General features: G+C 30.6%; 2 protein-coding genes and 1 pseudogene across 3 annotated transcripts in view; 1 reads left to right on the top strand and 2 right to left on the bottom strand.

The window, feature by feature from the left end:
- LOC125810154 (uncharacterized) overlaps positions 1-16,192 on the bottom strand; it is a 316,103-nt gene that overhangs the window by 271,485 nt on the left and 28,426 nt on the right. The window lies entirely within an intron of this gene.
- LOC125810137 (uncharacterized) lies at positions 3,733-5,308 on the bottom strand (annotated as a pseudogene).
- On the top strand, positions 13,801-15,153 carry LOC125810138 (RING-H2 finger protein ATL20-like). Its single transcript, XM_049489660.1, has 2 exons — positions 13,801-14,028; positions 14,929-15,153. The coding sequence occupies exons 1-2, from the start codon at positions 13,801-13,803 to the stop codon at positions 15,151-15,153; spliced, it is 453 nt and encodes a 150-aa protein (XP_049345617.1).

Consider the following 16,192-nt stretch of genomic DNA (forward strand, 5'->3'; position numbering starts at 1 on the left):
TTCAAAGATATGCGTTGGCACCTTATGATCATAATTGAGTTCAGGGGAGGGGTAGAGGAAGAAATGTATGTTATGTATATGTAGAACATAATTTGGTATATAATGAAAAAAAATATTAATGTATAAAAACAAAATTACAAAAATATTTTTTAAACTAAAGCGTACAATTTTTTTATTAACTAAACAACATTTTTTTTTAAAAATAAATCGGATAAACTATACACACAAAAAAATATACACAAAAACATTTTTTCATTTTCCTTGGCAGCCAAATAGTTTGTGTCTTAGTAGTTCAAGGAGTTTGGGAAATATAAAAAAGTTAGTTTTGTTTGGCGGGAAAATATTGAGGAAATAAATGCAAAAATTAAAACAAGGATATTCTAGTCTTTTTACATTTCTGGCCAAATATTTCTGGTCATTTAGTATTATTATCGTAGTTAAAATCTATCCACTCTAATTAATTCGACTTTCAATATGGTAATTAAATTTTATTAAAATGATTTATCAATTGCAACGCTTTAATTTTCAGCTTTATTGTTAATTATAAATAAAGTAAATTCAACTAACTTCTCGTTTTTTGTGTGTTTAAAACACTTTACTTGTTCTCTTTCAGGTAATCTTCATCTCATGATTTAAATCAACAATTGGATATGTAATTTGAAATAATAACTTCAAATTTCAAATTCTTCAAAAAAAAAATAATTAAAATTGAGATTTCAAATAGTGATTTAGAATTTTTTAAACTATAAAACTTGACTCATAAGTTTATATTTTGTATTAAAAAAACCATCATTTCAAATTTTATAAGAAGCAGGTACATGCTCGGCGTGAAGAGATTATCCGTACCATGTGAAAGAGTGATATTAAAAATTAACTGGTTACTGACTTACTGCTATTGTTGACTAGCTAGTTAATCTTTATAAAATTAGGTACATCTGAAAATTTTAATCGCAAACATTTATTTATAAAAAGAAACATTAAGATATGTGATTTATCAATGTGTTATATAATAGTAATAACATGAGATAAGATTCTATATATGTGTGTGTGTGTGAGATTCTCTTTCACATGGATTATAGATTTTCCATGTCTCTTCAACCATTAATTAATTACATGAATGTAGACTTTTTAAGTACAATAATTAATCCGATCTTATTGAGTTTTTGCCTAAAATCATCCCTCAACTATGACTCAAATCTAATGTACATCCTTATATTATCTAAGTGAGCAAAAAAATCCTTATACTATCCAAAAAATAACAAGAATCATCCTTCAATCTATTTTTGTTAAGAAACTGATTGAACCAATAAAAAAAATATTTTTTTTTAATTTTGTCATGTCTTAGCAACGACGAGTAGGTTAAAGTTACCTAAAAAGAATAAGGATATGGATAAATGAATATTTCATTCTCATAATTTAAATTTTATGTGTTGTTAGTTTATATGTTTTTTGCATCATCAAGTAAATTGACTTGTAACAATACATAAGTCTTGAAATATTTATACAGTAGGTAACTAGGTTCCGATGGTTAGAAAGATTATGTAAAAAAAAATCATTTTAAAAATATTACGTCTAACTATTTAGAAATTTGTTTAATAAAATATTTAGTACGTATGTACATTATATACAATGCAATTCACATTGTATACAATGTACATAAATGCTGGAAATTTAGTGAAATTACGTAGGCGTTTAGTTATGAAAATAAAAATAATAATTACTTAATTTGAAATTTCTGAAGTTGGAGTTGTATTTGGCCAAAGTTTTTACAAAGAATATTTAGAATTTGAATATATTTTGTCCAAATATGATTTAAACCCTCAATTTTTAAAATTAGAAAAATCACCCAACTTGACTAGCTTTACCATGTGTACATATATTCATTCAACTTGGCACATTTTTTTGTTGGTGACGTGAGTTTCTTTAAAAGAAATAGACATAAGGATGAATCTTGCAACTTTTTGGATAGTGCAAGGATGTCTTTTGTTCATTTATATAACACAAGGATATACTTTAAGTTTAAGTCATACTTTAGGGATGATTTTAGCCAAAAACTCTGATCTTATTCCTACCACAAACAAATTAAGCCTCTTAATTATATATTTCCTACTGTTCCATATAATACCCTAAACAGGAAATTAAATAAAATCAATTGTGCTTAATCTATACTTTATTACATCCCTGAATCACTAGTGGCTAAAACACGATTATACATTATTTATATATGATTATATATCTTTGATATATAATTATATATTCTATACTTTTTATCTTAAGACACAAATAAGAGCAATAGTCAAACACCCATATAATTAATGTTCTCTTAAGAAGCGTATAAAAGAAAAACACAATAAATAATTTGAGATATCATTATATCGTATATCAAATTGTGAATTGATGTAGCACTAATATTCATAGCATCGAATCACTACAACAAAAGAATATTTAGTGGCATTGTGGCAATAGATTTTTCTTCCAAAAATATTGTAAACGGCAATTGAGTAATTTCATTGTGTTCAGAACCGCCAAAGTCATTAACGGCATTTATATATAATGTTGGATATATATATATAATGTAATTATAATTATATTATTGCCGCTAAATAATTCCCGAAAACTATTTATTTGTTGTACTGTATGATATGCTACCTATGTGGGTTCATTAGTTTGGGCCTTATAGTCCTATATTTTGTGCTACTTGATGATACCTAAGATAAGTTTAATATAATTATGATAAGTAAATTCTCGAATTAGTTTTTGGAAAATGTAGTTTACATTCTGATTTTTCAGGATGATGCAAGAGCAATGAAGATATAAATATGGGGAAAACTTTAAATTTTGTGATGGAAGAATTTGTAGCAAAACCTGGAGGAGCGACCAACTTTTGTCTAGAGTTTTTGGTATAAACATTGAAATTCGACTGAGTCGAAATTTATGCCGAAAAGTCCCACTGTGATGGACCGGAAGGTCATTTTTGGAAATTTTAAATATTCATTTAACTAGAGTTAATTAATTGATGGTTAATTATTAAATAACTAATTTTAATTAATACTTAATGGGTTAAGTTTATAATTTGGTTAATACCATATATATAGAGTAATTTTCCGAGATAGTCACCCATGTTTGAGAAATTACCTAGTAATATCACTTATGTTTGTTTTAGGACTACCAAGGCTGTCTCAATAAGTTTGGAGGCCTAAAACCAAACTTTATATAGAGGCCCTATTGTTTTTAGTTGACAAATATAAATTGAATAATTATAACATACTCAATGTCATCCTACAAACGAGGTTTGGAGAGGCTGAATATATGTAGACATTATGAAGTAAGAATGCAAATAATGTAAATTTTCAATGAAAAATATATAATATAAAGTTAGAATAATAAAACATGACTCAAAATTTTTAAAAATATGATGATATTAAAGTAGTATTGCGATGAATTTGATAAGTTGATAAATAATATTAAAATAGTGTTGATTAGTTTTAGTGCTTGACATTTGAATAAGACACCAAAAACAAATTTGATCTTTTAATAAACACACAACAATAGATTTTACATAATGTAGAATGTTTGAACGTTTGAGAGACTTCACAATATTTTTTTATTTTTTTTATAACAAATTTACCACTAGACAGTGTCTAGCGATCTTTTATTAAACATAAAAATATCAATAGGGGCAAGTACAAGCAAGGGAGGCTAGGCCTTACCTTACTAATCATAATGAAGTACCTAACTTCTGATACCTAACAAGCATGAAGAAAATAAGAGCTAGAGAGAACTAGGTATTTTCTTATCATCACAGAGTTTGTACACTCCATGATGATATTACAAATGAGGATGCTTAAACAATGTACAAATATGTCAATCAAGAAGAAGGTTGTGAGTTACCAACCTCAAACTTTCTATTACTAAAGCATGAATTCAAAAAGATTGATTGCCCATCAAAAGTAACTTTAAGTATTTTTCTCTTGTCTTCTTCTTCAAACCTAACCAACAACACTTGATGATTCATACCTTCTTTATGGATTTATTGGATCTAGTTGAACCTACTGATACTATCAAATGGTTTTGCTTTGCCTGTCGCATCGGTAGGTGCCTTGGAAGTTGGAACAAACTCCTCAGTCATTTTACCGTCCCAACTATGTTGCCTTCCATATATCTTCTTTTTGCTTTTGTTGCTTTCACTTCTTTGTTGCCTAGGTGATATATCCCCTTCCCTAGCCACTCTATCAAAGCAAATGTCCAACATATTGTCTTCCTTATCTTCATCAAGAGAATCCTCACCCAAATCAATTGTATTTGACACTAAGGCACTTGGCTCATTCTTCCTTGCAAGCACACATTTAGGCACAAATACAGGAGCTTCTGGACTTAATTTGCTATTTAAAGCAGGTGGTGAGACTTGTTTTTCTTGGATCAAATTGTGGTCATTCTCTGTTAACCTTACTTGCTTTCCAGTAGTCTTGAATAAAGCATCAAAGCTATTCGAACATAACAGGTCTCTTGAGGCATTACTAGTATCTTGCCTCTTCTCACTGTCATGAAAATTCCTAGTCGGACCCTTTTCACTACATAGAGAATTATTGTGACTAGTAGGGGAAAGGCTCCGACTACTAGTTGATTTTTTGTGTGCAACCAGTGTCTAGTTTTTAGTTGGATTCTCATTTTCAACTTGCAAAACATGCTGCCCAGAATTTTCAGCATTTTCAACATCAGATGTATTCATTATTTTTTGTCCCGAATCCATTAATTTTTGCCCTGAATCAACTCGCGGCGCATCAACCCCAATTCTTAGTGTTCCCCCTGCATTTTTAGTTGCATTAGACATCAAATTCAGCCTAACTTCTTTTGATTGCACCTCATTAGTAGCAGCCTGTTGGTTATTGCAATCACCTTTGTTTTCGGTAGTTGTTTGAACACCAATATTACTTGTATCAACATCCATTGAGTTTACACGATTTTGCTTGAAAGTGGAAGCAGCCAATTGTCGATCTAAAGGAGTAGCTTTACTTTGATTGGCATCTACAGTCTTTCTTTTTTCATTTAATATCTCTCTCGTATCGCCTTGATACTTTTCACTATCGGTAGTACCTTTTAAAGCACCTTCAATGGTATCATCAATTTGTTTGTTATTTTGATCTCCTTTCGAAATCAAACGACAACTATCTTCATCATGACCTTGGTGCTTACAATAATTGCAATACAAAGGTAGATTATCATAAACAATCTCCTGAAAAATCTCGATCAACTTACAAGATTTTTCATCCACAAACTGCAACCTTATACGATTTGGAAGCTTTTCCATTAGATTAAAAGTATAACCTTGACCCTAGCCGTGCTAGGTCTTGACTTGATTTGAGTAGCTTTATCTATAGCTATTGGTTTCCCAACTGTTGATGCTATGGACAACAGAGACTTCTTTGCAAACAAATCTGGAGATAAGTTCGGTAAAGAAATCCAAACCACAGCTAATGTCGTTTCCTCCTTAGGGTTATATCCAATGGACCATGGAAAAACCCTACATTGGTGATCCTCTCCATTGTAGAGAAGCTAATTAACTGAGTGAGATAAAGCTAGCACATAATCTTCATATAGATCAAACCTCAACAAAATTTGTCTTGGAGCAAGTAAGTCAATTAAACAATTGCCCTTGGTACCAAAATGTTTTGGTAAAATTGACCTTAATACCTTCAAATTTGGCGTACCATGGGATAATTTAAGCATCACTACTTGATGTAATCCCTCTTCGATCATAAAGTCTTGCTTTTCCTCCATTGAAAATGTGATAGTAGGTTCTCTATGAATTATTTCGATTGATTTTACAAATTTTTTGGAGTTAATTAGGGCAAATAATTGTTAGGATTTATAGTATTGGAATTGAAAAGGGTGGCGTATGAGGTGGTTTGGGGTGGTGGGGCGGGCTAGACAGCCTCGAAAGGAGGCCGTCCAGTGGATGTAGCAGCCATGACTCCTGCTTACCGACCTAGGGTTTGAAAAGTAGTCCCCGTATTTACACTTCATAATATTCAATAATGAAATTAAAGAATAGAAAATAGTGAAGGAAGAATAAAGAAAAGTAAGTATAAGAACACAATATTGTTGGTTCATGATAATCGTCAAAATATAAATGAGCTAGACAACAAAATAGATAGCCACATGTGAAACTAGAAAGGATACTACAATTAAGTAGCCACATAAGAATCTAGAAAAGATACTACAATCAACTAAACAATATTCAATTTCTCAATTATATTTTCTATACAATTTTTTTTAACAATATATGTACATCTTTGGGAGAAAATGGGGCCCCAAAGCGATTGCTTAGTGGCCTTATGATCAAGACAACCCTGAAGACTACAATATCATTCAACTTTACCTATTTTCCTCAAAATATACTTGACACAAAAAAAACATTATCTCTCTCCTAATGGAATGCCATGTCACATTTTTTTAATTTATTAATAAAAAATTTTTAAAAATTATCATAGGTATGATCTAGGGATCATAGAATTGTTAGCTATTCGAGTAATTAGTGATTGTTTATTGATTCTCATGTTATTATGATTGTTTGTAGACCTAGAACAAGCGAAAAGAATCTGAAAAGGGAAGATTCAAGTGCCTTAGGGGATTCAAGCTTGGATTCGAGGTAGGTGATGGTTGTGATTTCATGTTGGTGTGATATATGTTTGTAATTGCTCATTATAATGCATGTATGTATGTGAATGTTGAATTATTGATCACCTTAATCATAAATGAGGATAATTGAATAATTGTATGCCATAAATCACCTCTTGTTGTATGATTGTGAGAATATACATTGTGATTGTGATTGTGGTTTGTTGAATGAATCGGTTGCCACATTCTGGCATAAATATGGGATCGGTTGTCTCGTTCCGACATAAACATTGGATCGGTTTTCACGTTTCGGCATAAACATTGGATCGGTTGTCACGTTCCAACGTAAATATGGGATCGATTGCCACGTTCCGGCATAAACATTGGATCGGGTACCACGTTCCGGTATACTAACAGTTTGGGTGTGGGTTCCATGAGAGTATCATTGAATTGGGTTCCATGAGAGGACCATTGAATTGTGTTTGTATCTTGTGATGATTACGTTCATATTTAATGATAATTGATATTAGAAGACTATATGTTGCTCTAAATTGATAACTAATGTGCATTATTGAGAATGTGGGATGCTACATTGATCCTGAAAAGATGACTAATATTGTATATGTTCGGTATATACATGTTTTATAATGTTGTGGCTACTTGTATGTGTTTCACTTATTGGGATAGCCGTGTGATCCTACCAATACAATGTGGTTGTGTACTAATACTGCACTTGCTTGTTCTTTGTTGAGTATAGGGCATCTTCAGGCGGCTATTGATAGACCTCAACTAGGTGACTATTGAGTGTGACCGGATTCAAGGGTGAGCCAGTTCTTTCAGGCTGTCATGGATCTTTCTTGTTTAAGTCTACTCTTTTCGAACTCAGACTATTTGTTTAAGATGTTTGTTTAGTTTCGGGGTTGTACCCCTTGTTCTTAGACTTGTTGTTAGTAGAGTTTTGATACAATGACTTTCAGGTTTTAGGGGTTGTTCTTCCGCATTAGTTTGGTTAGTTGTTTGTTAAAACCTTGGAGTTTATGGGGACTTCATTTTTATAGTCATTTAAACTTGCTTCTGTATCTATAAATGCCTTAGTTTTCATAAAATTTGTTTGTTTGGGTTGTAGTAATGGTTCTCCCACTGGAGGGTTTGTGTGGGTGCCAATCACGACGATTTGGGTCGTGACACACAGCCAGCCCCCCCCCCCAAAAAAAAAATTAAGTTTGTTTTCAAAAAATATTTCCAACTTCAAAATTTTATTTTTTCACCCAGATCCTCGACCCTCCCTCCCCCCCCCCACCCCCAAAAAAAAATTATTTGAGTTTGTTTTTAAAAAATATTTCTCGCCCCCCCCCCCCGCCCCGCCACCTCAAAAAAAAAAAATTAAGTTTGTTTTTAAAAAATATTTTCAACTTCAATTTTTTATTTTTTCACCCCTACCCTCGATCCCCCCACCCGCCAGCCCCCTACCATCCCCCCAACCCCCACCCCCAAAAACAAATTTAAGTTTGCTTTTAAAAAATATTTTCAATTTCAAAAATTATTTTCTACTCTAGTAAAAATAAAAGATATTTCTCAAAAACATTTTTCATTCATAAATCAAACACTAAAAATCTTTTCCGAAAAATATTTTCTACTCACCAACCAAACATGAGAAAATAAGTCAAAAATCTACTTGTTTTCCAGGAAACATTTTCCTTCATACCAAATGCACCCTAAATTTACATGTCTTTAATATTTACACATGAAGCACACAACAAAACTAATTGATTTTAGTTACTAATGTATAATTGATAAAATATATATTTTTAGTGGATCCTTGGCATAGAAACTAAGAAACAGTAAATGGATTAGATGGCCCTTAGTGGAAGTTATAATTAGGATAGCAGTTAGTAATGTTTTTAACTCTCTTTTCATTCAATTGTTTGTAAATGACAAAAAAACTGGAAAGTAGAGTAAAGTGAGGATTAACAATTAATGTTGTGACCGTAGTGATGAAAGTACCGTATGGCATGGTTGAGAATTTGAGGTTAAGCCATTAAGTTTAGCTATTCAAAGCTATTGTTTGACATGTATTTTCTAAATGTATTCACGATTTAAATTTTTGGTATATTAAGAAAGGTAATTAATTATTAGGAATATTGTATTATATTAATACCACTACAATTATGTCAATTGGAGGGATAAAGACCTAACCCTAAGCTTGAAACTTAGGAACGTGATTTTTGGTTTGAGTGAGTTTTTGGGTCTAGGATAAACCTCTAGTAATATGGGTGTTGTTAGTTTCGAAATCTTATTGTGATTATGTACTTGGTTTGGAAGCTTAACGAAAAGGGAAGGCTCAAGTCCCAGGAGTGAATTGTTGATTAATTGAGGCAAGTGGATTTCTAAACCCTTGTTAAGTGTATAGAATCGTGTATTTTCTTGTGGTGTGTGTTGGGGAGTAATGGGACTTGGTAATGGGTTGACTTGTCCATATTGAATAATTCTAATGATGAAAAAGGGGTATAAAAGGCAATGTGATTAATTGTTGGTGTGTGATGTGTTGAGAATGATTTGAAAGGCATATTAACTCATTGTTGATGTTGTATCACGATTGTGTTGTTGTGAATTGTGCATTATTACGAAAATTGTCATATCCTCATTATTTATGTGAACATACCATTTGCATTTTTTTGAGACATGGTTCTGACAAGTGTTATGTGAATTGAGAAAGAATAAGAAATTAAAGAGGATGTATCATTTCGAGGGACGTGTCGCGCACTGCGAAGGATACTATATATCGAGGGTCGTGTCGCACGTCGCGACAGATGCATGGACATATATGTCCCCCATGGGTCCCGGACGGAGAGACAACGGGTGTGTATCATTAGGTTAGACATGCATCACTATACTTGACATTGCATTCATTGCATTACACATCTTTATCATTAGTGAACTTGATATTGTGTTTTGCTGATCTTGTGAGTGACTTTCTGTAGAACTTGTGATTGATGAATATTGAGCTTGTTGTTGAGGATATGTAATTGTTAGAGTGTTGTGGTTGAGTTGTGTGCTATGTAAATTATAATATGTTAGGTTGGGCTGGTTTTATGCGGGTTGTAGTTGTGGAGGTTCGGTTGGGGTGTAAGGAGTACCCGTATTCTAGCCCCTTAGCTTGTGTTTAGAAGTTTACTTGTTGGGTACCATGTGGTTTGGTACTCACCCCTTGCTTCTACATTTTTGTAGGTTACTAGCCCAGATCTTCGTGATACTTTCTATTTTCTTCTTGTCCGAGGCTTCCTGTGGAGATTTGTGAGGTAGTTGTTTGTCATCTCAGTAGACCTTTTTACTCCTATTTATGATTTTGTTCTGCTTTAGAGACAATATCATTTGAGACTTGTCTTTTTCTTTCAAATCCATTATAATACATTAGAGGCTTATGCACGTGACAACCAGGTTTAGGGGATTTAGCTAAGTTGACATTATATTCCGCTTTAGTATTAGTGTTAAACTTTCATCCTTATATTAACTTCCGCATATTATCGTTATATTTGGGTTTAGGTTGACTTGTCTTGGTGGGACAAGACGAGTGCCCTCACATTCATTTTTGGGTCGTGACACCCACATAAAGTGCTCCCTAACAAAGACGACTCCGTAGGTAAGGAAGGTGCGGATATTACTACATATAAATTATAATGATGGAAATTAAACTTAAAATTTATGGTCATCCACATTTAAATAATCTATATATATAATAAAGGAGAAACATAGAAACGGTGATGTGGCACCTCTCTATGGCCTCCATTTACATTTATCTTTTTTCTCCTTTTTCTGGCTTTTAAAAAAAAAAAATTAATTATTATATTGTAAAAATAAATTACTAAATTTTATTAATGGAGGAACATTTACAACAAAAATTCTTCATATTCTTTTTTTTTATTTGTTTGTCTCACTTATAATAAAGGAGAAACATAATATACCTTTTTTCTCCTTTTTGACTTTTTTTAATTCAAATTAATTATTGTATTGTAAAAGTAAATCACTTAATTTATTACAAATAAATATTTTATTAATGTAGGAACATTTACAACAAAAAAACTCTCCACATTGTTTTTCTATTTGTTTGTTGCACTTCTAATAATCATGAAATGACAATAATTTTTTATATTTTAAGTATTTTTCTCTTTATTATTTAATTTAATCACAAGGAGTTATTACCCATGAGTTGCCTCTCTTTAATTTTTACTTTTAATAATATTCATCACCTCATAATTTTTATGTCCATAACCTCCAAACTTAAATTTGTAAGTTTATGATGTCTTATGATATTCCTCTATTTTGCCTATAAATTCATTTTAGTTTCATGAAGAGTCACATTCAAAATTATTCTTTCTCTTTTTCATCATATGGTTTGGTTTGTAACAAAAAAGAAGTACATGAAGGTAAGAAATATTTCATTGCAAATCTTTATTTTTTCATTTCCTCTATTTTTTGTCTATATAAATTCATATTTGGTTTGTGAATGAAACTAATATGTAACCAAAAAAAGTACATGAAGTTAATAAATATTTCATTCTCAAGTCCTTACATTTCATTTCCTCTATTTTATCTATATAAGTCCATATTTACTTTAGATTCACATACAAAATTGTAATCTCTCTTCTTCATCATATTTGCTTGTGAATTAACTAACATGCAACAAAAAAGAAGTACATGAAGGTAAGATATATTTTATTCTCAAGTCTTTCTTTTTATGTTTATGTACTTCGACATGCTTTCTTACTATTTATTTATGTTTGTATTATCATTCATTAAGCAAGTATGATTAAAAAAAATATCTCTGTAATTCTTAACAATGTTTTGTATGTATGCAATTGCTCTTTCTAATAGTTAGTTTTCCGGATATAATATAATTTGATTATAATGTTTGTTAGATTTCAAGAAATGATTATTATTTAGTATTGTTAGTACTATTGAAAAGATAATGTACAAATATATTACATATAGTTTAAATTTCTTTCTTTTGATATAATTATTTTTAATTGGTATATGATATTTTTTTATTCATTTTTTATTCAGTTGGTTGCATATAATGAAGAGTTTGACATATGAAGCAAAATATGGTGGCGGATCTACTTGCAAAGGAAGATGGTAGAAGCAAAAAAAAATGAAGCATAATTGGAGATTATTTTTGCTAGATTTCTTTTTCCACTTTGACTTGTATTAGTAACTTAGTTACTTTTGCTAGAATTTTTTAAATTTTGATCTGTATAAATAATTTAGCTAAATGCATTGTCAACGCTAATAATTTGATCCTTTATTATTCTACTTTTTCTTTGTTATGAAGCAAAATTAATGTAATTATCTCATTTCAACAAAAAAAAAAAAAAAATTATAATGATTAGGAGTTTCATTTTTATTATACTTGCAAAAAAGTATTTGAAAAATAAAATATTAGTTTCATGATGCCATTTTTTGTGTATGTAACAATCTGTTTTCGTCACCGTTCTTTTTGGTTTGAAATGTATTTATAATTTTTATGCAGTCACCGACTATTATATTTTCTTTGTTCATTTTTTATATTTTCACCCCTTATTTTTATTTATTTTACAAATAAAATTAATGCATAATTAATTAGAAATACATTTAATGTCTAATAAAATTATACATTTGAATTATTTATAACTCATGTCTCTTCATCTTACTTGTAACTTCTAATATTAAATATTATTCATAACTTTTGTATGTTAATTTTTCATAATTCTTATAAATATTTAATTAATGTTTAAAAAATTATAAATAAACAAATGTAATAATAAAGACATAATAAGAAATTCAATTTTATTTTTACGAAATCAGAGTTTATATAGAAAATCAATACTCCTACAAAAGATAGAGGAAGTTAAAACATATAAAATATTTTTAACGTAACACAATATATTGTTATTTCAACATATTACCTCTTATTTCATTTACTTCACCAAGGTGAATATTTTGTTCTACTATATACATATAAGAAAATATTATATTTTATATGTTTAAAAAAATTAAAAAACGTATGATATCGCAGATGAAGAGAAATATTAATATTATCTATATATTCGATACTAACCTAAATATTACATATTACATATTATCATCTTATAAATATTTCATATAGCCGAGTGAAGCGCGGATAATTTCACTAGTATATTTATAATACCCTGGTTCTTCTTCTAAATCACCCTCCCTCCACCCCCTCTTGTATAATTTATTATTAATTACATCATGTGAGACTCATTAGTTTTACCTTTCCTTGATGACTGCATTATCATGTAACGTTTGCATTTGAGTACTAAAATAAAATAGTACAAGGAACTTAATTAGCTTTTATTATTCTGAAGGGACATTGACTCCTCAATTTCTTCAAAATAGTTGAGTTCACAAAATTCTTAATCAATTATGGGAAAAAGGAATTTAATAAAAGAACTTTTGTGCTGAAAACTCAACTTCATTAAATTGTTTCCTCTTGTACATGTTAAATAAATAGAAGATTTAAAAATTTAGGCAGAAAGTTAAGGGGAAAAAAGCTAAACTTCAATGGTATAGTCACCTTATCTAAAAACGTAAGCAATTAGTAAAGAAGAATTTTCCTTTATTAGGAACTATGCAGAATAGTATTGAGTTGGCTCAAAATGTCATGTATGACGAATCTTCAGTACAAAGGAAATACTATTAAAACATAATGTCAACTTAATTAGTAGATATTATGATGATATTTAATAGCATGCCTTCACACAATAATAAGGAATAAATTAAATAAAGTAAATTATAATGTCAACTTAGCTAGTAGACGACAATAACACAAATTGACCAAGTGCCTACTCCTTTTATCTCATATTAGTTAATTGTCATGTTTCGCTTTTAAAAATTATTTTGACTAATTAATATTTTAAAATATATTTTCATCAAATTAACATGAGAAAAATTGTAACTTATAATACTTCTCACATAGTTTTTGAATGTCTAGATTTTAATTATAATATAAAATATTAGATTAATCTGATGTAATTTAACTTCAAAAATAAGTCAAAATGACTTTTAACAATAAAAATATGATAATTAATTTGAGACTGAGGGAGTAATAATTTAGGAAATCTTGTTACTAATTGGCTTTTCTCTAGTTTCGTTGTCATCTCACAAATAAAACTTTTCACAAGCATGACTTCTCGTGAAACAATTGTTTTAGTCCTAATGGTTACAATTTCCCTACTTGTACCATCCCTCCTCTGTTTAATATGTATAGCGTGTCGATTGCATCTCGACGCCATTCGCCGGCGTCGGCTCCAGGTTCTCGAGGCAACATCTACGTTGCCTCGGGAATCATCCGTGATAGTAACTCTACCTACTTCAGGCCTTGATGATTGTACGATTCAATCGTACCAAAAGGTAATCAGAAGGAAGATTTAGAACGAGTTCTGTAAGTTTATTTTAAATTATTAATTTTTATTTGAAATGCATATGACATATAAATTAGGTGGTGGAGGAGATAAAGATAAAGAATGAAGTTATTCTGGATGAGGTAGGAGTGGTATTTGTGGTAGACAATATGAGGAAAGCGAGATTGATTTAGATGGTTTGGAAATTGAACATATGAAGAGGAGATGTGCAGACACCCAATAAGGAGGTGCGGGAGGTTGGATATAGTAGACACGCCGAGAGGTAGAGGTAGGCAAAAGAGCTATTGAGGAGAGGTGATTAGATAGGACATGACGAAACTTTAGATTAACGAGGACTTGACCTTAGTAGGAGGGTGTGGAGGTCGTGTATTAGTATAGAAGGTTAGTAGGTAGTGAAGTGTTGCCTTGTTTTTTGAGGGTTCGGGTTTATTGGTGTTTGTCGTTGTATTAGTCGTATTCTTGTAGTTCTTGCTTTTGATATATATCATCATTTGTTTATTGTGTTTGGGTTACCGCACTATTTTTTGTTGTACTTAATCCTTTCTCGTAGGTTTTACACTGCTTCTCTTATTAGTTGCTATATGTTCTTCATTATTTTCTTCTTCTTTATACTTGAATTTGCTCACTTGACCTGAAGACTTCACGGAAATAGTCTCTCACACTCTATCCTTCTCAGACCCACTCATAAAATTTCAGTGAATATGATATTATTGTTGTTGTTTTTGTTCTCCTATCTCTTATAAGTTGAATTTTCTTTCTTGAGATTCCATCATATTTTTCTAATTCTAATAGTATATACATAAGCAAAAATAAATAACATTAAAGCATAAACATATGATCATACTCAATTTGAATTCGCTGACTTTAAATTTTGAATTCGCCTTTGTAGGTAGTCCTTGGTGAAAGTCTACGACTTCCCGGGCTTAACGCACTAACTTGCCCAATATGCCTAGTTGAGTACAGTGCTGGAGACTCAATCAGACTCATACCTATGTGCCAACACTGTTTCCATGTCCAGTGTGTTGATGAGTGGTTGAAGATGAAGTCTACCTGCCCCGTTTGCCGGAATTCTCCGCCTGATCATCGCGAAAACGAAAAGCTTGACCAATTGTAGTCGATGCAATAACTGATATTATCGAAGAATATGGTGCCATGGTTGGATTGCTTTTTAATTCTTAACCAGAGGTCTCAATTTGCGCCTTGAAAATATATTTCTTTTTTTGTAAAAAGGATTTTATCCTGTTAGTGGACTTACTGATGGGAATCCAAAGAAAAAAATATTAATTGTTGTTGCCCCTCTAGTCAATTAAGTTCAAGTAGATGTACATGAATTTGCTTTCCAAATATGATTAGGTCTATGAGTTGGTAGACAATGCGTTGCTCAAGTGGTAATACTCCCATTCAAAGATAGTGGGTTCGATTCATTAAAAGAGTAAAAAAAGATGAGAGCTTTTAAAAATATTATTTCCTTCGTTTCAAGAAGAATGATCTATTTTGACTTGGCATGAAGTTAAAGAAAATAAAGAAGATTTTTCAATCTTGTGGTCTTAGATTAAAGTTATGTTAAATGTACTAAAATGTCTTTTAATTTTGTAAACTTAAACATGTCACGTGGAAAGCTGAAACTAAAGTGTTGAGGAAAGTGGTTGTTCTTTTTTAAACAGACGTTAAAAAAAGTAGGTCATTCTTTTTTAAACGGAAAGAGTAGTGAAAGTCAAGATTTTTCCCATCGTATATCAATGAAAATTTTATTTTATAAAATATGATTTTCTCATGAATCAACTCATTGAGAAAATGCTGATGGAAAAAAAAAATTCTCACTAAAATAATGGAAAGTTTCCTAACTTTTTCGTGTAAAAATACTAATTTTTTTCCTCTTTGAGTCAATCAAATTATCTGTATAAATGAAATTTCAATGGAAATAATGATTTCTGTAAGTAGTGAAAGGGGTTTTTAAAAAGGGTCTGCGAGTTGACTAAACATATTACTCCTTCCTATTTATTTTACTTATCATATTTATTTTAAACATTTTTTAAGAAAACATTAAATAAAAAAATAATTGATTATTATCCTTATTTTTCTCATCTCAATTTTCCTACTACTTTCTTTTTCATCATATTAGTTAATCATTTTCCACATAGTAAGGCTAAAGA

Source organism: Solanum verrucosum, unplaced genomic scaffold (genome assembly GCF_900185275.1).
Source record: "Solanum verrucosum unplaced genomic scaffold, falcon-dt-bn FXZP01000281.1, whole genome shotgun sequence".
Taxonomy (NCBI): domain Eukaryota; kingdom Viridiplantae; phylum Streptophyta; class Magnoliopsida; order Solanales; family Solanaceae; genus Solanum; species Solanum verrucosum.

What these genes read in the sequence shown, in the direction of transcription:
- LOC125810138 (XM_049489660.1), top strand. Translation starts at nt 13,801, where the DNA reads ATGACTTCTCGTGAAACAATTGTTTTAGTCCTAATGGTTACAATTTCC. An exon ending in CGATTCAATCGTACCAAAAG is followed by an intron (nt 14,029 to 14,928) that starts GTAATCAGAAGG and finishes TCGCCTTTGTAG; the next exon opens with GTAGTCCTTGGTGAAAGTCT.